The sequence below is a fragment of the Plectropomus leopardus genome, chromosome 3, assembly GCF_008729295.1.
Source record: "Plectropomus leopardus isolate mb chromosome 3, YSFRI_Pleo_2.0, whole genome shotgun sequence".
In the NCBI taxonomy this organism is placed as follows: Eukaryota; Metazoa; Chordata; class Actinopteri; order Perciformes; family Serranidae; genus Plectropomus; species Plectropomus leopardus.
In genome coordinates this window covers 27,422,972-27,446,842 of record NC_056465.1, presented here as the reverse complement: position 1 = coordinate 27,446,842, position 23,871 = coordinate 27,422,972, and the positions used below count along the sequence as shown (strand labels likewise).

Below are 23,871 nucleotides of genomic sequence, written 5' to 3'. Positions count from 1 at the left end.
GGGGTGGTAGAGGGGCAAGGGGGAGGATTGAGGGGAAAAAATGAAGGCCCTGATGATTTATGAAATGGGTAGAGAGATAAGGGGTGTTGAGGGGGGACAGGAGAAGGTAATCTAAATGACTTAAACAAAGCTTGATATGGCCAGGGGAGTGTGAAGGAAACAGGGGATTTAAAATGATCACGGTTAATTCAGGGGAAAACATGACGGAGATGGCTTCATTTAACAATAGGCTTTGAGTTGTTCTTTCACGGGGAACAATGTCGAGTGAATCCTGCTGCTCTAGATGGGAACAGAGAACTACACAATGACTGGTGCTGCTGGATAATTGTATTCTCAGGAAGAAAGGGGATTTCTAGGGTAAAATCCTCAACTAATAGGGGTTTAATGTAATTCAGGTTATGACCGTGTAAAGGTCTCTACGCTAGAAAAACACGGGTTCTGGCAAAAGGGGCGGGGAGTAGATGAAGATTAACATCAAACTAACCTCAAAGCGCTTTATCCAACCAGGAAGGGTTTTGTGATCAGACTACTGGACAACTAGGGGGCAGGAGAGAAGTGCGTCCATGTTTGCTTGTTGCAGGTGAGACGGGTGAAGGCTCACGAGGTGTGGGCAACGATCTTAAGTACAGGTGGGGAGCTTGAGGGGAGATGAGGAATAGCCCCCGCAGTGTAGCTGTTATTTATCAACGCTGGTTTACTCAAGTACTGTACACAAGTTACTTGAGTCTATTCTTTTCATGTCACTTTATACTTCTGCTCCACCAAATTTCAATGGGATGTATTTTAGTTTTTATTTTACTACATTTTTCAGAAAGCTTCACTTACTAGTTACTTTACAAAGTAAGATTTTTGCTCAAAAGGCACAAGAAAAGTTAAGAAAATATTATGTTTAGTTAAAAATTTAACTATCCAACAGTCAAAGTACAGCTGAAACAATTAGTCTAATGATCAATTGGACAACTGACGGATAATTATTAAATAACTATTAACTTTTGATAAACCTTTCAGTAATTTTCTCATTATTTGGATTTTTTTTTTAGCTTTTCCTAGATTGGGTTAGGGTTAGGGTACTTTTAAGTACCTGTTCTTGATTATACTTACTTTTACCTGAGCAATATTTTCAATGCAGGACTTTTACTTGTAAAAGAGTAATTTTATGGGTACAAGGTAGATTAATTGTCATTTTTTCTTGAATGTGGTTTAAGAAGAAAGGAAATCAAAGTGTGGTATAAGTATTTTTACTTAAGTAAAGGAACTGAATACTTCCTTCACCACTATTTGTCATTTTAAGGCAACATGATTTAAGTAGTAAAAGTAGATTGTGACACCCCCACAGAGGTAAGGGGAGAGATATATGCATTGCTTTTTCAGATTTTCAATTTTTTTGTTTTTAAGTATGGACTTTGTACTTTTTTTTCCTTTGGATTACTTCACCTGAAGAAGACTGATTTACATTGAACAATAATTAACAATTATTTGAGTGGACATTCCTTCATTTACCTCTTTTAGTTGTATTTTCATATGGGGAGGGTTTTATTTTCTTAATAAATTGTGTTCAAGTCACATTTAAGTTTCCATTTACTCCTCTCTTTTGCTATTGTCATCATTTTAAGTTATCCGCCTTCAGCAAAGTTAAAGCTTCACAGTAACTGTTGAATTCAAATTGCAGCTAGGCTGTAAAATCAAGCTGATTGTTATAAGATAAAGAAAAAAAGAGAGTGTTGATGGTGAAGAGAAGCAGGAAGGGAGGGGGTGTGGGAGGGACGAGAGACCACAGGATCATCATCGGCAGTCATTAATCTGGGCTCAGACACGGGGCTAAGAGGCCTCGCAAGCACCGCGCCTCACAACTGGGTCACTCACAGGGGGAGGCCCACCCAGGCCATCATGTGGTGAGGCGGAGGCGGGGGGCTGGGGGAAGGGGGGGGAGGAGGGGGGGGGGGATTCACACACACACACAGACATCTCATCATTCGCACTAAAAACCACGTGGCCATCGTTCACACTGCAGGGAATGACTGAGGTTCAGACAGTGAAAAAGAGGGGGCTTCGGTCAGACAGAGTGTTCACACTCAATCTCTGTGATGCAGTCACCGCAGACGCGTGGGTCTACACGCAGAGGTTTCGACAGCCTCTTCAACACGACAACACCGACAGGTTGACGGGGATAGCACCAACATCATTTTGAAGAAACACAACATTTCCTCTTCAGCGCACAACAAATTAAGTGACGAGCTAAAAAGCAAGTTCACCAGGTCTCACGCTCATCCATCTCCGTACTATTATACCCTTTTCAAACAAAGCCGATGTTTGCTCGACTTCTTTCCCATTGCCAGCAGACCGGAGCTGTGAACACGGCTCTGCAGCCGACAAGAATGCCTTTGGGTTTGTGTTTTTTGGTGTGTCACGTTCAACATCTTAGACGACACGGAAAACAAGTCTGTAAACAGCAGAAAGCAGCATGGAGGCCAATGATGATGTTTCTCTTCAGTCTCTCCCAAATTCAATGAAAGCTACATTTTGAACTTTGTTTGAGTGCTGCTTGAACAAAGAATGTATTTTGTGGCAGCTTGTTATTACATCCCTCTGGCAAAGGGGCTAAAATTAGAGTGTCCGTCCGGGTGTCATATTTCCATCACTGCCGATCGGCACTAGAGCCGATAAATATCCGTGACTACTGCAGTCATTTGTCCCAGGAGTGAATTGCCAATTGTAATATTTGCTATTAACCACAAAAATGAGATATTTGTGGGGGTTTTGTAAAGTGGGAAAGGAGCATATTTAATCTGATATGTACCCACCTAATAAATACTAAAGTGGTTGCATCTGTTGTAACTTTATCTCAAACCATGAAAGAGTCTGAACACAACACTGTTCATGCTTGACTTCATTCCCTGCCTGGTTACGCATCCATGGCTCCATGATTTGGATCTAGTCAGCCATATAAATCCTTTAAATTTACTTCATCCATGCGTCGAAAAAAACAGCATAGGTTTGAGTCTATTTTCATTTACTAAGATGATAAAATTGTAGGGCAAGGACAGGGCTAATGTGTGTGGGTTAGGGATATTCTTCGTGACTACTTTGCCTGATGTTAAAACAAAAGTTGACGCTAAGACTGACTTTCTAAAAGTAAGCAAAAACTCTGAAAACAGTCAAAATTAAGCACTGTTTAATCTATAAGGTTGTCCTAAAAATATTTAGCAAATTATAAGAGCCATTTGAAATAGTTGATCATATTTTTCAACAGCCAAATCACATTTAGAAATCCGCTGTAATGTCTTGCACTTTACCCCGAGCAACATGAATGTTGCCTATTATCCTACTCAACACGACAACTGAGTAAAATGGTTTTGTTTTGTTTTTTTAAAGCATTTTTTAAAATAACACTGTTTAGGAAAATAAATCCTTCGGCATTTTCACTGGGTGACTAAAATTCCATCAAATAATTGTAACAGGTTTGACAGACAGTATTTCTGGTGCCTTTTAGCGAGGGTACAAGCAACATTAAATCAACTAATTGAATAATCGGGCACATATCTTGGGCATGCACAATTTACAATTACAATTTCAAACCTAATATTTACAAAAAAGGGTTGATAACTTCTCTAAATGTCTTTTTTTTTCTGTCTGTGTTGCTTCTGCACCACTTCAAGCCACCATGCTGAAACACACAGGCCTCAAATGGGGATGCAAAGCTTCCATAACACGTTTATGTTTTAGGTCACTCTAGTCATCTGAGAACATCAGTAGCGTGAGAACTGGGTGACAGATAATGTTTGTGCAATGGCAGTATTTCATACTGATGATCAAGTGGCAGCTCAAGCAGCAAAACTGGGCTCTAATAGCAACAGTAACACGAGAAATTACCCAGTCAGGTTCTTCTGACTTTAAATATCCTGTTTTCTATATTACAAAATATGCATGTGTTTGATCGGGACCTTAAAAACTGTCATATGTCCGCATAGGGAGAAATTAAGTTCGTTTTTAAAATGCTGTGTGGTATTTTAATTGAGCAAATGGCCTCTGAATCATCTATGATATCTAGCAGCTGAAACTCTAAGAACGTACTGGCTAGTAATCAGCTCACAGGACTCAGTGGAAATAATCTATAAATGGGAATAATGTGGGCAACTGCTGCCTGATTCAATTCTTTGTCAAGTCACTTTAAACTAACAGTGAGATTCATTCAGGACATATTCAAACATGTCACGGTGACTTGTGTTTCCAGCTATGTGTGGTTGCCGTCATTCACACACATCAGCTGCTGGGAATTCTGGGCCCACTGACAAGACGTGACACTTGGTACAGTAAATCAAGGCACTACGATACTTTGCACCACTTGGACGTAACACTGGGATTCAACTGCACCCAGTTGTGTCCTGTATCAAATCCACATCACAAACTGAAATCTCACTGAATCGCTTTAGGTTTCTTATTTTAAGGATCAAAAGTTATTCATGACCTGATGTTAAGGAACTTAAAACTCCAAGATTTAAACTCAAAGAGGTGAAAATTTGGCAGACAGCTTGAGTATTTGCTATTTAGCTAAATAACTTCCACAATGTTTCATTATTAAAGATATACTATGCAGGCATTTCCTAAAAACCGATGTTTACACTTGCAAAAGTAATCTCTCTCAATCATCACTTATGAGCCACTAGAAGTGTTTGGTAGCGCATTTATCTGCAGAAACTCTGCCCTTTGCCCTTATTTTCTCATTTTGCAGTTTTTGGGACACAGCACACAAGTGATGTTGGGACATTAACAGCCAGATGCAAGACTGTAAGCAGCACACACCAAAGAAGAAGCTATGAAAATCGCGGACACAGCGCCCAAAAGAATACACAGCACTCCTGCATCGTACACCTTTACGTCTCACGGGGCAGTACAAATTGTCCCGAAATTTTGCTTGATTATTCCCTCTAAAGAACAGATCCACACCATTTCAATACCTATTTTTTTAATATATCTCCATATAGGTTATTTAAAAATAAACATGTCTTTTAAAAGCCCTACATACCTACACACCACAAATTAATTAATGTCCTATGTTGTATTACTTCATTTAAAGACCATAGTCCTCTCTCCATCTCTGCGTGGTGGTTGGTGCTGAAGTGGGAAGCAAGAATTCACTGTTTTTTGGACCGAGATCAAAGCATAATTCTGATTTTTTATGTTATCCAAAAAACAATTTTTTTCACAGGTCAACTTGTATTCATACCAGTTTAAATAAAAATTTTGCGTTCAGTGCAGCTGCCCAGACCCACGCAAGAACTCACAAGGCAGACAGACAAGTTAGTAGTACTGCTTTTTTTCTAAATCAAATATTGCAAGGTTCAACATCACTGTTTTTGGGTCAGAAATCTACATGCCTGAAGTCATATTGTACTTGCCCCTATAAAAATTGTTTACTTTCTTAGCGCATATCACATAACAAAGACTTAAGTGTCATGAAAAATGACCCTATTTTATCCCCCTTTGCTCTCAAATTTGGGTTACTATTGGGGTTTTGCCCACGTCATCGAATGCAACCAAACTTAACTCCTGTTTCCAGGATGACTGAAATGCTCGCCTGCACTTCAGCTCATAAACCTCATCTTCCTGCCATAATTTTCTTGCCAAGTGCCCAATCTGTGCTGTACATGTGCAACTCTCAACAGAGATAAAAAGGAAGCGCAGTGGTTCACTCCTTAGTTACGTCAGTCATCAGATCTGGAAAATCGTTTAATAATTTGTTTAATTCTTTTCTTTTTTTTACCTCTTGCCCAGTCAGGCAAATGAATTGCCAAATTTACAAGCCTGACGTAACATTTCACGGGGAAATCCTTACTGGTGAGCCCATAAAGTTTCGCAATCGAATGTCTGTTTGTTATTGATATTTTATCAACAGCCCTGGTGATTTACTAGACTCTGAACTTCTGGACCTCTGTGTTCTTACAAAACATATAATTCAAATCGGGCCACTGAAGAAGGTGAGTTACCAGACTTTGACAAGGAACCTCAAAATCCTATAAAATTGCTCGTCTACATGACAACCAGACCCTGAACACCACTTGAAACCACTTGAGTGTAGTGTAGAGACAACCACAGTGATGATGTTTATTGGGGCCTGAGTTGCCTGACTGTCAGCTCACTGAGAGTCTGACTGAGCAGAGGGTCTTTACCCCTGTCTGTCACAGAACTGCTCAAGCAGAGTAGGGAGAGCAGAGTGTGTGCATCTCCCTGTGTGTTTATGTGTAGCAAGTGTGTGTAGTAAGAGAGAGAGAGAGAGAGAGAAAAAGGACTGTGAGCTGTGAAGGCGAGCAGAAATAAGCTCTCACCGAGGACGGCAGGCCAGGGGGTTTCCGAATCTTCTTTGGCTGGGTTTCTACATACGGGCAGAGACACAGGAAAGAAAAGGTGAGACGAAAACACAAATAAGGGCTCAGCAAAGACACATTTGTCAACGTCATGTCGGTTCAGGTGTAGTTTCTTTGTGTGCTCTAAATGCAACTGCAGAAAGGAGAACAGAAAACAGTGAACACACTGCAGCATGTGTTTGTTAGTGAATATGTGCATGTCTGTCAGTGTGAATGAATGTTGCTGTGCACTCATCTGTGTAAAGCTTCAAAGATTTGTCCAACGGAGACAAAAATAACCACAAAAAAACTATATTAAAAGAACTGTTCAAAATGGTTACACAAAAATGATAAGAAAATAATTTTTGGTCTGGTTTTCATCTTTGCGCCAACAACGCGTCCATAAATTGAAGAGCTGAGATTTAACAGCAGAGCAGAAAAACTTAAGTCACTCAGTTATCCAGCTGTTAAATAATAATAAGTCGATAATCAATTTATTGTTCAAGACAACTCTGAAGCAAAAATGCTAATTATTAACACCCTACATCCACTAAAATGTTTTTGTTTATACAATTTCTGGTTTTCTTAGACATCAAAATTAATATTTTTTGATTTTCTACTGTTGGTCAGACAATAGGGTCTTCAACAGGGGGTCTGTGACCCCTCGGTGGCCCTCAGAGTTACAGCAGGGGGGGCAACAAATTACTGTTTGACAAAGTGTTAATTGTATCCAATTTTGGTTTTTTAATTAACAGTATATCTAAAATAAATCTCAAAATGACTCCAACATTTTTTAACTAAAACAACTGACCTATTCATAAAAAAGAAAAAATACATTAAACTGTCTTTCACAAGTGCTTTAACATTATTGTTCGTTTTTGTGTAAAAAATACTAAACAAAGCTAAGGGAAAGAAAACAAATTCTTCACACAAAACTGATGATAGGCAGACTTTTTTCTCATGAATCTTTGTGCGATCACGTTAGCTAACAGTAACATACTGTTGAAGCATGTTGGCTAATTGGCTGCATTATTATTCCAAGTATGGACATTTTTGTGGATCGTTTTGTAACTTTTTGAGCAAGAGATTCTGATATATCGTCCACCTCAGAAAAAAAGATGAATAAATACATGAATCTGCCAATAATAATAATTTTAATAGCTCAGTATTACATGCATCATCCAAAGGGTATGTTTCCAAACTACATGTTATTGTAGACCCTGTTTAATATGCAACTCAGTTTTATGCAATATATGTAGGACTGCAGCAATATGAGAGTTTCACAGTATAGTAACTGTTAAAATAGTAAATATTGCAGTTTAACAGTATCACAGAATCATTATTATTATCAGTTACAATGACCCTTAAAGGAATGAGGAGAAGCTTTTTTTTGGTTGAACAAACATTTTATTACCATAACTAAAATTGATATCATTTGATTTTCATGGAGTTCTGGGTTAAAAGGCTCCCTTTATTTTTGAAATGGAAAAGTTTCTCCATCCAGTTTTATGGGTTTTTTTTAAATTGTAAACAGTCGATTTGCGCACCATGTTATACCTTGAAACCGTCATTCTGCTGCAACCCTAATATAAAGTTTTTTAGCTAAGGGTTCCTTGGCCTGAGAAAAATTAAAGGCCGCTTATTTGAACTTTTTGAAGACCTCATATTGGGCTCTGGGGAATTTGGGATTTTTTTTTTTATTTCTGACATATTATAGGGCAAAGAATTAATTAAGAAAATAATCAGCAGACACATAAAAAATTAAAAGAATTATTTGCTGAAGCCACAGTTCCCAAAAAAAAAAAACATATCAGGGGAAAGACAGAAAATGAAAACAAAGAAACAAGAATTAACATGTCTTGTCCAGTTATCTTACCTATGCCTCCATCAGGCGGCCTTCTCCTGGGATTGTTGGGGTATGACGGGTAAAACTGGGAGCCAGATTTCAGGCCAGAGGGGGACATGGCGTCTGGGCTCGGCATCGCTATGTCGCTAGGAAGAAAACCAGGCTAGGAGAACAGAGACAGACAAGGAAACAAGGTTTTACTTTTAATACTTTAGGGGGCGTGGGATCCAACAAACAGCTTCTCTTCGAGGAAATGAAGACTGTTAATTCAAAGTGTTTAGCATGAAAAGAGAAGTGAGAAAACAGGGTTTCCTTTACGTGACACAGTAGATGAATTTATCTCTCATGAACATATAACATTGCAAGGAATAAGCAAACGTACCTGGCTTCCAAACGGAGGGTATGGTGGCCTCTCACTTTTACCTGTAAGATAGAAGTGATGATTGTTTAAACGTGAGTGAAACCATGAGCGAATTAAGAGGCAATGATGTGTGCTTAAACAAATGAAAAGTAGGTTTTTCTAAAGTACAAAAAGTCCAGGGATGCCCTCCCCTTTTTCAGTACGCTCAGCTGCATAAAGCCGCCTGCCAGACAAAACCCTAGGGAAGGTTTCTGCTTCAGTGCCCTAACATCCCCAACACTCAACGAATGAACACAGGCACACACACACACACACACACATGCACATACATGCATGTAGACACATACACATTCTGCCACCCAGAAAACAAAGTACACACAAGAGTCGTATCGGCCATTATCAACGTGATTATTTTAAAGCTGGAGTGTGACGAGGCAACACGTCCCCCATCACTGAGAGGTACATTTATACAAAAAAATTTCTAATTTTTAACCAAATCAGTGTTAAAAAATATTTGGATACTTAAACAAATAACATACCTGCAACCCCTGAACTGATGAACGGAGAGGACAAGCCTTCATGCTCACTGTAGTGGGATCCTTCGCCATAGCCCTGTAGGAACAACAGCATACACAAAACAACGTGAGTAACTTTACTGGGTTCATACACAGTTTTAACAATACATTTCCATGATATTTCAGCAAGTTTAAGACCATACATTCTCTTGACGACCATCAACATTCCTTATCAATTCTTTTTCATTTCTATATGGTAGCTTAGCTAGTCGATATACATTATTTTAAAAAATAATTAATTCAGAGTAGGATTAGCACTGAATATCTAAATATAACTAAAGGACTGATCATTATTTATGAGAAGGGAGGGGGAGGTGCAAAAGGGGGGAGGCATTTGAAACCATTTTAAGCACTGGGGAGGGATTTATGCTTTTTTTGTGTTAGCTGAGAGGCATACAACTTTAAATGGCTGTATTTTCTATTAAGACGATTTTCAAAGAAAACATGCATGTTCTCTTTCATGAAATGCGGGTCTTTTCTATTTATTTTTTTTAGTAATTAAAGAAATAATTTTTGAAAAAAAAAATTGGGGCAATTTATATTTTCTTTAAAACATGCCTTCCGAGTATGTTTTCTTCAAAAATAACAAAAATGACAACATAACTAGAAATTATCGTTGGATTTTCAAATTTCCAACATTCCTTGGACACATTATATGTTTGTGATTTCTATGACCAAAAATTACAGGGCATATTTAGCTTTCCAAACTTCCCAGGCCTGGAAATGGCAATTTCCAAGTTCCATGACTTTTCAGGGTTTTCATGTCTGTATAAACCCCGCCTTAAAACAAAATGCAAATAAAATGCTCTAAAATTGGACAAACAACCTAAAAGACCTAAATGATTTCCACTCTTGTTAAGACACCTATATGGCTTAGTGGTTACCCTCCCTCTGCTTTTCCGTCTAACAGGATCCATGCCAAACAAATCTGCATCAGCTTGGGGGATTCAAACCGACTTTCTTAATTATCAACTTGTGGTAATCAAAGCCTGCTGCATCTATTTCACCCCCTGTTCCTTGTATTTACACAGAGTTGTGCCAAGACAGTTACAGCGGATGTGAAGCTGCAATTACCGGTGGGCTTCCACAGAGGTTCTGGGCTACCAGAGAGCTTGCCAATGCCGAATCCTGAGCCAAGGTTATTAGGTAGAAAGTAAAACTACCACTTCAAATCAAACATGGCACACGGCATGAAGCAGTACTAAGCTGTTGTGGTGGCGGTGGGGGGAGAGGGTGTGTGTTCATCTATGGCAGAGTGATTAACTAAACGTGTGCAACAGTATCATGGCATCTGGTGTTAATGCTTAGATCTCCAAACTTAAAATCGCGTGCGACTTAAGAGTGCTCGTGTTTAGATCTTACCCGTCCTTGGCTGAACGATGGGCTGTTCTGTTCTGCTGAGCCCCAAGACCCAGAGCCGCTGCGCTCATCTATTGCTGCAAGAAGGAAGACATATTGTTAAGACTGACAGGTAGGGAGACCAGCAAGTTAGAGATGAAAGAATCTAAAAGCAGGTCGGACTAATGCTGTGAGTGATGTTAGCAATCCCCAAATGACAGTATGTAATTATTATCCTATGTGTCACAGCAGATATGTAGAAATACCCCAATGTTGGAGTCGTATCAAGGGAACCTGTCACCACATCCTACTCTCAACATGCAATGTCCTTAAGTGGCCACAATGGGTTTGCACACGCCAGGAGAGCACATCACTATTGATCAAAGACTAAGCTGTCACATTCGAGACGCAATGTTACAACATTCTGTAAAAAAAGGAAAAAACATAGGGAATGCTGCTCAGTGTACCATTAGTGTTTATTACGGTCACTGAATAGCAGAAAATTAACCCTCCACATCCCTAATGTTGTCCAAGAGGATAACATGTAACACAAATCACATTCAAATCCCACTCAAATCAAATTGTCACATACAAACACTTAAAATAACATAAAACATCAAAACATGAGCCACAATGTTTGAGGTAAAGAAAGAGCTGATGTGTGGCACAAAGGAAAAGCACAGCCAAAAGACTGGTGGAGCAGAAAACTCCGAAATACCCCCATCATCCCCTTCTCCCTGTCTTATGCACTAATGCTATCCAGGCTCTCTGGAGACACAAGCCTTAATTGCATGCTGATTTGCATAATTGTGCATATTAATGTGGTTTCCTTATGAATATTCATATTTCGTCTTTGATTTTTGCCTAATTAAAAAAATGTGTGTGAGAAAGCAAAAGAGAGAGCGAGCGAGCGGGTGGAAGGAGAAAGCAAGGGGACGAGAGAGAGAGAGAGAGAGAGAGAGAGAGAGAGAGGAACGAGAGGGAAGGCAGAGTGAGAGGGGTCTGGGCGAGATCAGCAGCCTGGCTGACGAGTGAGAATGAGTGATGAGACTAACAGAGCGGTGCAAGCACCTACACACGCTGCGACAGCCGTGATCTATGGAGCTGATGCCAGTGGCATGGAGAATCAGGCAAGCAGGGAGGAGAGGGGACCTCAAAAGATCAGCCTCGCTCACTGTCAGATCGGCCCCGCTGAAAGGCCACAGCGCTAATAAAGCGGTGCTGCACCACCGTCAACCATGTCCAATGGCACAGGACGATGGTGACGGGCTCGCTGCTAAATAAAGATGACAGACTTTGTATGAAGACAACTCAGCCAAAGCTTGGTGCCAGGAGAAGTAATACCAAATTAGTGAGATAAAAATCCACTTAAGGGGAGAGACATCATCAATGAGCTACTTGCAGTCTAGCTTTTAATAGATGCATCTTAACTAAAACACCTTTCCTCGTTCCACTCTCTCTAGCTTCTTCCAATTTGCTGGTAAATGATAAAGTATTTTCACATGCGCCACACACACGTAACGCACAAAATTACACATCACTGTTGACAACAACCTGCGCCGAGCAGCCTCACCAAACCAACAAAGAGAGTTAAGAGACTAACTTCATAATCTTCACAGCTATTTTCAATACCCCACTCATTCGCCTATGAAGCCTCCATTTGGCCAGCGGGGGTGCAGAGGATAGAGCGAAAGCACGGCTGTGCAGCAGAAGTCTGACAACATTGTTTCACACTTACTGGAGTAATTAACTCTGAGGCAATTAAAACAAGGTGGAGAGCTGCTGAGGTGACACTGACGCTCAGCCAGCCTAGGAGAGCCCCACTATGCCAGGAGAGAGACCTTTCTATTGTTGTGAATCTCTTGTCAGGTGTAATATCGAACATCGATAACAACAAAAATGATAAAGTAATGCAAAATAGAGTTACCGCCACCTTCACGGGCTGAGTCAAACGCTCCAACAGTCACTAGATTTGAGATAATATTTATATCCAGCATATGTTGCTCTTCAACAAGCAGGTTTTATAGCCTAATTATAAAAAACAAGATATGTTTTGTACCACTCAAAGTAGGTCAGAGATGTACTCCTACATCAATTATTTTGGCCAGTAAAAATATTTTTAGTACTTTGTTTTAAACCAACCCTTTGCCTGTGACCTAAAAAAATAGCCGCGAACACTTAAAGAGTCTGCGTTCTCAATGAAATTTAAAAGGACAAACACAGATCTGCCCAATCTGGGCTTTATTTCATCCTTGTTTCATCACTTACTTCACTCTGAGGTTTTTATTCCTCCAGTTGCCTTGTAGTGTTGCTATCCAACACACACTACAGGAAAAAACAAAGCCCTCACACTGCTGTTCTCAGCTACTGTACATGTCTTTCAGATAGCTGCAATTGATTATCATGAGATACAATAGTCAATGTGACGCTAATGTAGCTGCACTAAAACACCTCCTCATGCTTTCACAGCTAACATTTTTGTGTTTACATTATATTAGTAGCCGCAAAAATTACCTCCAATGGTTTAACAATCTTTTGTTAATCATCTATAACAACAGTAATGACAACATATGTATGACAGTAATATGAAACCTATCAATGCATTACAAAGGATGGTGGATGTTTCTGAAGTGTTTGTCTGTACTGACATTTCCACATTTTATGTGTAAATTGCGAGGGGAAAAAAGGATGCTGTACAAAAAGTAAATTGTTATTGATACTAGAGATGCTCCGATATCATTTTTTTCCCTTCCCATACCTGACCTTGTGAAACTGATGTTAACAGTCTTTTTTTTCCTCTGCCTTAATACATTGATTATATGACAGATGACAGATTTTTTCCAAGTGGTTTTATAAGTTAGTTGTGTTGCTTTACAGCGCAAACACAGTCTTATGCAATCTTTGCTTATGATTTGTTCTCTCCTAAATCCAAAAAACGGACTATTGATTAACAGAGAATTTTCATTTTGCCAATCTGCAGTTATGCCATTCAGGAAAGTTTTTTTGCCACTGCAAAAGTCGTGGCTTGTTGTTTGGAAAGGCTAGATTTGATATGCAGCAGAGTTTTCTGTGGGCATGCATTTTAAATGTCAATATCATAGCCTACCATGTTTATTCAATTGTGGGAAGCCAAAATCATGATTAATATTTGACCAATCATGCAGCCCTAGTGGGGATGTGAAATGATTGCCATCCCTGTTACATGACATAATTCAGGCTTAACCCTTTGCAAAACATGTACTAATATATAAAGAGAATAATGCAATAGAACTAATCACATTTCTGAGGTTAACCGTTAATAGTATCACAATTTACTGGGAATCGACCATTCGTTACTATTCTACATAAGTGGTTGCCAAAAGTTGAATTGCGAAACTTGCTGTATTGTATTAGTAGTATTGCTGTATTGTATTAGTAGTATTGTATTGCGATATTTTGTGAGGCAATACTGTATCGATACACAGACACCCAGTATTGCTTTTTAATTCATAATTCCAAATCCAACAAAGCAACTTTTGGTACTGGAATAATGAAATCTTTTTTTTTTTTAAGCTACTAGATACATTTCGATGCAAAAGAAATGACTCAAGTGAGAAACTTAAATAAAAATTAAATAAAACAGATGCTGACAAATGTTTCCTTTGAGGACATAATTTACTGTTGAAAAAAGATAATAAATCGTAATACATGTTATCACAATACTAAGTATATTGCAAAACATTTAAAATTGCAGTGTGACTTAAGTATCATGATAATATCATATGATACTATTACTGTGAAGGTTCAGGTTTTAAAAGTGAAAAAGAGGAATTGGTTTCTGAAAAATCCAGGTGTGAAATTACTTTAAAGTTTATTACTTGGTTTTGGATTGGTATATAGACTCGGGTTCTTACCAATATCTAGAATTTGAGGCGATAGTGATTTCCAATACTGGTATTGGTAGTACAACAACTCTAAATACCACTAAATGTTTACTGTTAATGTGAATTCTGAAGATGACATCCAAAATTATTTGAGGACAGCATTAGAGACCTGTAGCTCATGTAAACTGACAAATCTAGTACCTATGCCATCTTCACACTTAAGACACATTAAGCTGGAAAGTGCACTAGGTGACGAACACAGGTGATGAACGTCAAACTGGTAAAATAAAACTAAGACTAAAAATACCCTGCTCTCTCTCTAATAATTAGACATGCAGATACAAAATGTGAAAGACACAGGGCTGGCATGAAAACAACAGGTTCTCTGGACGTATATCACATCCATCCAGACTTTGGCATGGCTGGTGTGAATGTACTTCCAGTGAAAGTCACATGGCAAGACAAATACTGACTCACAACCAGAGACCAGAAAAAATATTTATTTTCTGAGCCACAAAGCCTTCTCGCGGCTGCAGGCTCTGAAAACATCTAATTTAGTTGAAGACGGAAGCCACTCTCCTTTGAGATTTCCTCTTTTTGAGAGCTTAAGATTTTCCAACGTGCAGTGAAATACTGCAGGCGTGTGCAGGTATACAGCCGAAAGCACAGGAGTCAAACATGTTGCGGGTGTGCGAGCTACCGAGAGAGACCACATGTGTAAATTTGCAATGTTGTTTGTTGTGATCTAGGGGAAGCGAGCCTGTCGCGTCCCGTGTATTTGTGTGTGTGAAGGGGGTTGGAGACGTTGCCAGCAGCTGCAGAGGTGACGGAGGGGACGCCTGCCTGAAGGCTTGTGGGCTTGGCCAGCTCCCACCACACACCGTCACACTCTGCCTCCCCTACTTCTCAAACATCCCACACTTCTTGCCAATCCTCTCCTCTCCCCTCCACTCTACCCGACACACCCTTCCCCACACACACACACGCACACACACACGAACTCTGGCCACTGAGGAAGGGAGAAGGACGCCTAATGCAATTAGCACCCCTCTGAGCACTTTTGTGTTGATGAATAGAGGTGGTCTGGTGGGCCACTAGGCTGCTCGCTGCCGTTCCCGCGCTGCTGGGTCCCTGAATATACAAGCCGCCTAAGTGACGTCATAGATGGACATTGTTCTTTAATGGTCATCATTTCTGTAATAAATAGGTTTCCTGATCTGGAGCCATTTTGTATTTTGGAATAATAAGCAATCCTTCGGAGTTTCAACATATATTTACAAACTCTCCTTTACATCTTAAAAAAAAAAAAAAAAAAGTCACATGCATCCAGTTGTAAGCTTCCACTTTTCTTCCTCAAAAGACAAACCGTGTTCCATTTTAGAGCTGCAACAATTAACCATATTAGTTATTGACTACTAAATTATTTGGCAACTAATTTAATAATCATTCAAACACTTTAAGTCTTTTTTGTTGTTTTTTAAAAAGTCAAAACTTCTCTGATTGCAGCTTCTTCAATGGGAATATTTTCTGGTTTCTTTATGTTAGTTAACTTAATATATTTGGATTGTGGACAGAAAAAGACATTTGACAATGTCATCTTGGGCTTTGGGAAATATTAATTGAAATTTTTCTCTATTTTTCGCCTTTTTATGCCACAGAAAACTAGCCACTGGAAAAAAGGAAAAAACAGATAAATTGACAATGAAAATAATCAATAGCTGTGACTGAATTATAAAAACTATGCATGTTACATGTCTGTGGTTGCAGCGATATGTTGGTTTAAGGTATATCGTGATATGAAAGCTGACGATTATCATGCCGTTTATCTACTTTTGTGAAAAGAAAAAAATGCAACTGAATGGAAAATCTCACCTTGAGTTGAGTTATTTTCAGAAAGGAGACATTTTTCATGATTTCAATACCGAAATGGTCTAAAGTTTCAAAACTGACTAACCTTTCGGTTTTCAGTCCTTAAAAAGTCATTCTGACTGATGATAAAAAAAATCATCGTTTAACACTGATACAGTGAAACTGCTATATTTTTTGAGATATTTTATTTGCCGTGAAAATGTCATATTGTTTTAGTGCTAAATATGACACAAATCTACAAGAAACTGCAAATCGCAGGTCTTAGCATTTTCACTCCAAAGTGCTATTAGAGGGTACCTGCAGATCCCCAAAAGTTAAATGGGACAGCTTGAAGTATCGCATTAAAATAGGTGTCAATGACCGAGGGCCACACTTTGGGACACGAGGAGGGGGGAAGGAATTAACTCCTCACTGCTTAGTAATTGCCTGCTATAATAGAAACAAACAGATTCCTGCCTTCCACAGGCTGATCCCTCTATTCAACAAGCTCTCTCTTCCACTCTGGCCACTCGCTGCATGCTGGGCCAGTTTAAGAGGCTGCGAGCGAGGGGTGAGGGACATTGTCTCGGACTCAAGCCATTTCCTGCAGATCAGTGGGGGTAAGAGCCCTGTGCCGTGTTGGGGGAGGAGTGTTTTACACTTCAGGGTGGGGGAGTCGTTTCAAGTCCATAAGCCCCTTTTTTGCCTTTGTTCCTCAGTGGCCAAGTTCTCACTCTGGGGAGCACTGGGGAGTGTGACTCGATTTCACACGCCAGGTTGGAAGGGTGACAGAGGAACGAAAGTAACACGACTTACTAATAACATTCAGGAAGAGAGAAAAGCTCACTCAAAGGCTTCAGGTGATTGAGGGGGTGAACTGCCGCTACTCTGCACTTTAAGATAGTGAAACAAAGACTAAAGAAAAGGGAAAATAGACAGATGCTAAAAAAGGAGATAGTAATAAACCTGCACAGTTTCACTCCATCATAAGGGCTGAAGTCTAAATGAACCATTTTCCTATTAAATTGGGAAAACCACAAGGCATAAAGCAAACTGTAGCATTTTGTTAAATGTGACGGCTTCTAAAAATTTACTCACACTACTCAATCTATTACAAATAGTTGCATGTACAAATACAAGCGCAGCCTATTTCTTACTTTTATTCTTTGGTTTAAAATTGTTCCAATGAAATTTGTTTTAAGGATAACCCCAGGCATTGTTTTTGGAAATTCGACTGTCTGTTTGAGCTTTTCGAAATGCAATTCTGTAAAGCGTGCAATAAAATTTACCTCTACTACACTGACTGAGACAGTGATCTCAAAACTGGGGTGAATAAAACTGAAACCATCTGCACGCTTGATAGCAAAAGAGTTGTGTGAGAAAATAATGATTTCTGCAAAGTGACATTTGATTTTTTCCATTTAATTTGACTGACTAAAGATCATCAATTTAACCTTAAATGAGTATATTGTTTCTCTGAAAACACGTGCACGTACCCACAGCAATGCCAGTTAAAATCAAGTGCATTTACATCAACAGAATGACACAAAAATGAAAACATACAGTAAAATAACACAATTTTAACTGCTTTGAAAGCTTACCTGATCCACCAAACTGACTGCTGGCGAGTGTCATTGTCCTGTTCTTCCCATTGGCTACTGGAGGCGCGAACATCTACAAGACAAAAGAGGAAAGACACTGTAACTAACAAAGCAAAGGACGGCACACTTCACACATCCTATTTCCACTAATAAAGGACATCACATACACATGTCGTTCAGTTCTTGTGTGTTTTTTCCCTGCAGGCAATTCAGTTTTGAATCAGTCTAAAGTGAAACATAAACAATTAAAAAACCGCATGATTCCACAATTGATAAAACGACTTGGAGCATAAAAGTAAAACATGCTTATACAAACTCAAGTTTTAAACATGCTTGTTGTCTTTATTTGGCAAAAACATAGCATAAACTACTTCCCTTTATTTCATATCAAATGCAAGGAATTATTCCCCAAATAAATATAAAGCATATTGAAATTAAACCTTTCAAACATATTTTGTATTGAGTTGATCCTTGGGCCATAGATCAGAGCCACTGTGGGTTTTACCATGAGGTTACGGTGTGGTCTAAATATCTGCTATACAGCATCTTTCAATGACGTGACATAACTCTACTGTAGAAACCAAAACCTTTTTAAAAGTAGGGCACAAAAACACAATCTGCCACTACCACATATGATGAGCTCTCTCCGTGTTTTTTTTTTTTTTTTTTTTTTGACAAGGGTAAGTCTACATGAGCCAACAACTGATTTGGACACCATCTTTATTTCTGTTACATTTGCTCGCAGACATCTCAAACATGTTTGTTTTCTATTTAGTGCACGCCCAATCTTGCATGCATTCTCAGGACTAGCCAGCAAATAAACAAAGAGCAGTAAATTTGTTTGTGCAAATTTCAACAGTTTCTCATCCAATTATCAATGTCATATTTAGACGCAATATCTGCTGATAGAAAGTGGCAGCTGATAAATGTGAGCTTTTCTAACACAAATCCAACCGTCTAATGAGAACCTCCCACAAACCCCCTTCACAACAAGGAGTGTTTTTCTTTCATGGGGTAAGGTTTCCTTGAAATGCCGATGGTGCGACGGAGAACGGGACATGAACAAAGCAGCTGACTGAATCATGCAGGTCATTAAAACGAGTCTCCATCAACAAATTCATGCCTTTTTTAAAAAAAATTACTAAAAAATCGAAGCCACTGTTCCCTGGTGTTAAACTTCATAAAATGTCAACAACTCTTAGCAATGTTGTAAACACTTCAGTATTAATCAACTGTACTTTATCAAAAGAAATCTCATGGGACATTAAGTCTGCTGACAAATATTCATTAGGAGCCTCAGTTTGGAATTACCTGTTGTGCCCCAATATATAATAATCATACAGAACTGGCAATTTAGCCTTAACAGCTACTCAATTTTTTTCAGAGATAAAAAAGTAACACAGCTCCATTGGGCCTGTGAGATGTTTATGTCAGCGTAAAGCTCAACAAAGGCTTCACAACAAAATGAAACACGGGTAAATAAAAGCTGAACAGAATACCTCTATCCACTTTGTTGATAATGTCTGGAGGATACCTCTGAAAGCATCTCAGTGAAAATGTCTTCTAAAAATATGACAAAAAGAAACGCAGGAGCTGTCTGCTCATATATAAACAATATTTCCCCCCTCAGATTCTGTTAACAAGACAAACAGGGGTGAAATTACTTCCTGCATTCGTTACTGATTCACCGTTTAGATTTTAGAGCGTCTCCCTGTAATGAGGACCCTTGTCTAAGCCTCACCTACATAATGAATAACTTAGATTTAAAACTAGGGATGCACGACAATATTGGCACATCATCAGTATTGGCAGATATTGGCTTTAAAATGAAATATTGGAATTGGACAACATACTGATTTTTGTCTATATAACAAATTGGTTCTTTTTTTATACAGAAAGTGAACATTTACAAAACATCATCCTTAAGTGTTGAAGTATTTTCACTATTTTTCACAATGAATGACTATTACATACAATGAAAAGCATTGTATTGTAATGTATCAATCTGCTACTATGCCATCACGATACGAGTGCGCAAAATATGATTTTAATGCCATCTTTTGCACTCTGGTGAAGACCAAGTGTCGAAACCAGTCTGTGTTTTTGTACAGTCATGATCTGAATAAAGGCTATTTAACCAAATTCAGCTGCTCCACATAAGTGCCTCAAGTTTGATTTGTCTTCCCATAATATGATGTAAATTCCACAACATAACAGACGCTAGGACCACTAACATTAGGTGGGTAGAAAAATTAAATATATCAATATCAGTATTGGAAATATTGGATTTCAACAAAAAATACAATGTCGTGCATCCCTTTTTAAGACTTGAATTCATTTTCACCAGTCACCCTGAGGCACAGCAGTATTACTTGCCATGCTTTGATGCAATCAGCACTACCTTTGCATGCCAAGAATGAAAGATGGAAATACACTGGGCTGGTAGAAACTATTATTAAAAAAAGTAAACAAATTGCAGATTTTTATAAATTAAGCTTCCTGCTAATTCCCATACTCGCCCCTTTCCCCACTTCTCTCATCCAGACCTCCAGCTCTCCTCTGCTCATACCCACCCAAACCTGTATCGCACTCTTTACCTCTGTTTTCTCCCAATGCCACCCACCTACCACTGCCACCCCGAACCACCCAGACTGCTCTCCCACTCGCTTACCGCGCTGAAATCCAGGAGGTCGCTGAGTTCCTTGTCAGTTCCCACTGCAGCCATTCTTTGCTGCTGTTCGTTCATACCCTTCAGTCTCTAATAAACCCTATGAGAGAAATTTGCAGATACAGGATTTTAATGGCACTAGCAAGCACAAAGAATTTACATTTATCTATTTTAAAAAAAAAAGAAACAAGAGGGTGATGGTAATGAAAGATTCAAACTACTCTATCTGTGCTACATCAAAACCCTGGAGATGATTCATACTGGCAAGTTGTTAGTCTCCCATAAGAAATCAATGCAAGTCAGCATTATTCTTGAATTTTAAAAACAACTACTTTCTTATTGCAAACGCCTCAAAATTGTGTTTGTGATTCAAAACTGCGTTATAATACAGGTGAAAGGCAATATTATGTATCTGAGAAAAATCTCCTTTTGAGTCTCAGCTGGCCAAAACATACAGCTCAAATTACTTCCTCACTCACTGCAAACCGATGAGGGAAAATAGACAACATTAGGCTACTTAACACTACACACTTTAGCCGGGTCTACTTTAAAATGCTAATTTCAGTCAGACACTGCCTTCCCATCCAAGCAGCAGAAGAGACACTGCCATGAAATGATGAATACTCTGCCCTCAGTCAAATCACGAGCAAGTAATGACTTAAAAAATTGTCTTTCATTTTACGCAACCCTGGCGAATAACACAACCATATGTCGATCATTGCGACATAAAAGAGAATGTAATACATTTACAATTACAGACATAATTGGGACTATTGTTAGCCCAAGGAAATAGGGGTGAAAGGCAGAGCTAATGACTGTATGCAAACACGTCATTACCAAATTACCATATGTCAACTCAGAAAGAACCTTGTCAAATGACACAGTGAGCATGAATACTGGATTTACCCTGTGTTTTGCATTCCAACGCAAGCCTGAGGCCGCTCTCTGATGCTTGAGCGGCGGTTCTGCGAGCCTCACAGGGGAACTAATGGTAAGGGGAGCGAGTGGAGGAATAGAGGCACTTGGACACCAACAGGTGGTGTGCTTTTACAGCCTCTTTTGTAATACAGCACTAACATAAAAAAACTAAAAAAAAAAAAAAAGATGGATGTTTCTGAGGAATGCAAGTTGTAAAATGTAAACAAACAGAGTTTTGAATATTAAAAATGTATGCAAAGAAATAAAGAGATATATAAAGAAGTACTTGAAGGCATAAACAGAAGTATTAAATGTCTCAAATAATTTTCTGCATGTATGAAAATAACACAAGTCACTTCAGGGGAGACAAACAGTCCAAGTCTAGTGAACTCAGACGAGCAGAACTAATTTAACCTTGAGACAAGGGAAGGAAGTGAACACACACTAACACATCGCCCCAAGTGTAAATAGGCTTGGAACATGGCTGTCATTGCTTTTCCAAACTTTTGGATAAGATGGCCAAATCAAGGGCAAAATAGGTCACACACACACACACACCACTAAAATAAACTTGCAAATATTCTTTAACCCCTGAGTTAAATGGAGTAGAGCACACTAGAGGGGCTTAATGTAACAAAATGGCATCTTCAGCTAGTGCTGGATCAATATTTGAAGCAAGCAGATTAGGGGTCTTTGTCACCCCACACAAGGCAGAGAAGGCAGGTCATTCTGCACAAAAGAGACACTGAGCTGAGCAGATGCTTTACACAAAATGTTACATATAACTCATTATACATGTATATATAAATGTGTGTGTGCCTGCATAGGTTTTTGGCTTTTAGACATGACAATAAAAGGCCAAATCAAGTACCTAACAAACATGTTACAACTACTGTTAACATTTAAAACTGTGCAAAATAAAAACACATTTCAGCGCGCACTGGTTACACATGTTTTTGCTGTCAAATGTGAAAACAAAAGCAAAAATAAGTGACTGTTAACATGTCAATGCTATTACTTCGAGAACAAGGGCCGCCGAAGCAGAAAAGCATATTCAACTGTTGATTCAAATGCTGCCCAAAAGAAACGGATGTCTTGCGCCAGAAACACATTATTATATATAACAACCACTTTGGGTCAAATAGTTTATAACAATGACAGTAAACATCCAGGGGCACCACAGGATGTTGGCTAAACATTATTTGATCATCTCCGCTAGGCCACATCCAGGGCCAAGCTGACAACTAACACCATTTATTTTGAAACATGTTGACATCATACTAACAAATTCGCCAAGTTGTGCTTTCATAGAGAAATTATCTGTAAAAACTAGTGCAACGGTGGTGACCCTGGAGAATAACAGCTGCAAAGTTCATGCAACAAATAGTGAGCTCTTTCTTTCACATATTAGGGTTCAAGTCGTGCATTATGAGGGAGTTCAGTGCAGGAGACGGTGGGGGTGGGAGGAATTTCCTGCCAAATGTGCAATAAAATAAAGTCTAGCTGGTGGCCAGACACTTCCATAAAGGAATGTTTAAAGGGATACCAAACGGGGGTTTTATGGAAAGTTTGTGGAAAATACATGTAGGCCCACAACATAAAGTTCAGCTAAAATGCTCACAATCATATTTCCACATTCTCTGGCTACAGCTAGCAGAGGCACACACGATGGAAAAAAAATAAACAAAATGAGGCTTGTTAGCAAGAAGTTAACGTTAGCGGGGTCTTTTTTGCAGAACAAAGGAGTAATTTCCTCCTCTCCGTGGTCGATGCGGAGACCATCACACACTTGGCTCGCCACCTCAAACCCAGACAAAAAACTTACATCCCCCGCTTTAACCACACATTCCCGAAAACTTTTCGAAAATTGCAAGGCGTCAAAATAGGTGTCAGTGAAACCCATCGAAATTCATGCAACTTCAAAGATTAAGTGAAAGAAGGTGTTTTTTACCTCTCCTCTCCAAGTGTCTGATATCCAACAGTAAAAAGAAAAGCGGAGACTCGCGAGGGGAAAAACATAAAACTTCAAGAGAATTTCGACCTCAGTGCATGAAACGCATTGGAGCACCGTGGATGTCTTTTCCTTTTGTCCCGGCGAGCCTGGTTTTCACACAGCAGCCACGTGTTTGCTTCAATGTAACAAGTCTGAGTGCAAACAAATCTATTATAGTAACTAATCTCGCGTCTTCCTTTTTTGTTGTTACAACTGAGATGATTTCATTCTTCTCGTAGACATCTTCACCACCTCCGTCCACATTGTCAGACGCAACAACGTATCCCTCCGCACAAAAGTGAGGGCCTCAATGCCAGCGGTGTCCGATTTCAAACGCCTTTGAGAGACGGGGGGTTTTCACGCGAGAAAAAATACAGCTTTAATGCTTTACAACGGCCAAAACGACGATAACGTCTAACGCCGACGCTCGGTTTTCTCTGCTGTGTCTGCAATCCTCAAAATTCAAGAGCGCTACGAGCACTAGGTCGTCCAGCGGAAGGCTATCGTAAGAAAGTTACC

General features: G+C 39.2%; 1 protein-coding gene across 6 annotated transcripts in view; it reads right to left on the bottom strand.

Annotated features, from left to right (window-relative positions):
- tcf3b (transcription factor 3b) overlaps positions 1–23,641 on the bottom strand; it is a 38,817-nt gene extending 15,176 nt beyond the window's left edge. For 3 of the 6 annotated variants that reach the window (XM_042482102.1, XM_042482130.1, XM_042482115.1), the window contains exons 1-8: positions 23,311–23,639; positions 20,445–20,541; positions 17,774–17,846; positions 10,486–10,559; positions 9,088–9,160; positions 8,570–8,610; positions 8,218–8,350; positions 6,324–6,370 (exon numbers count right to left, since the gene is read on the bottom strand). In XM_042482102.1, coding sequence (XP_042338036.1) covers positions 6,324–6,370; positions 8,218–8,350; positions 8,570–8,610; positions 9,088–9,160; positions 10,486–10,559; positions 17,774–17,846; positions 20,445–20,519 — 516 coding nt within the window. In that variant the 5' untranslated portion in view covers positions 20,520–20,541; positions 23,311–23,639. Of the gene's footprint in view, positions 1–6,323; positions 6,371–8,217; positions 8,351–8,569; positions 8,611–9,087; positions 9,161–10,485; positions 10,560–17,773; positions 17,847–20,444; positions 20,542–23,310 lie in introns of all 6 variants that reach the window. The other 3 variants (XM_042482123.1, XM_042482110.1, XM_042482138.1) reach the window with 3 other exon arrangements.
- Between the last annotated feature and the right edge of the window lie 230 nt (positions 23,642–23,871).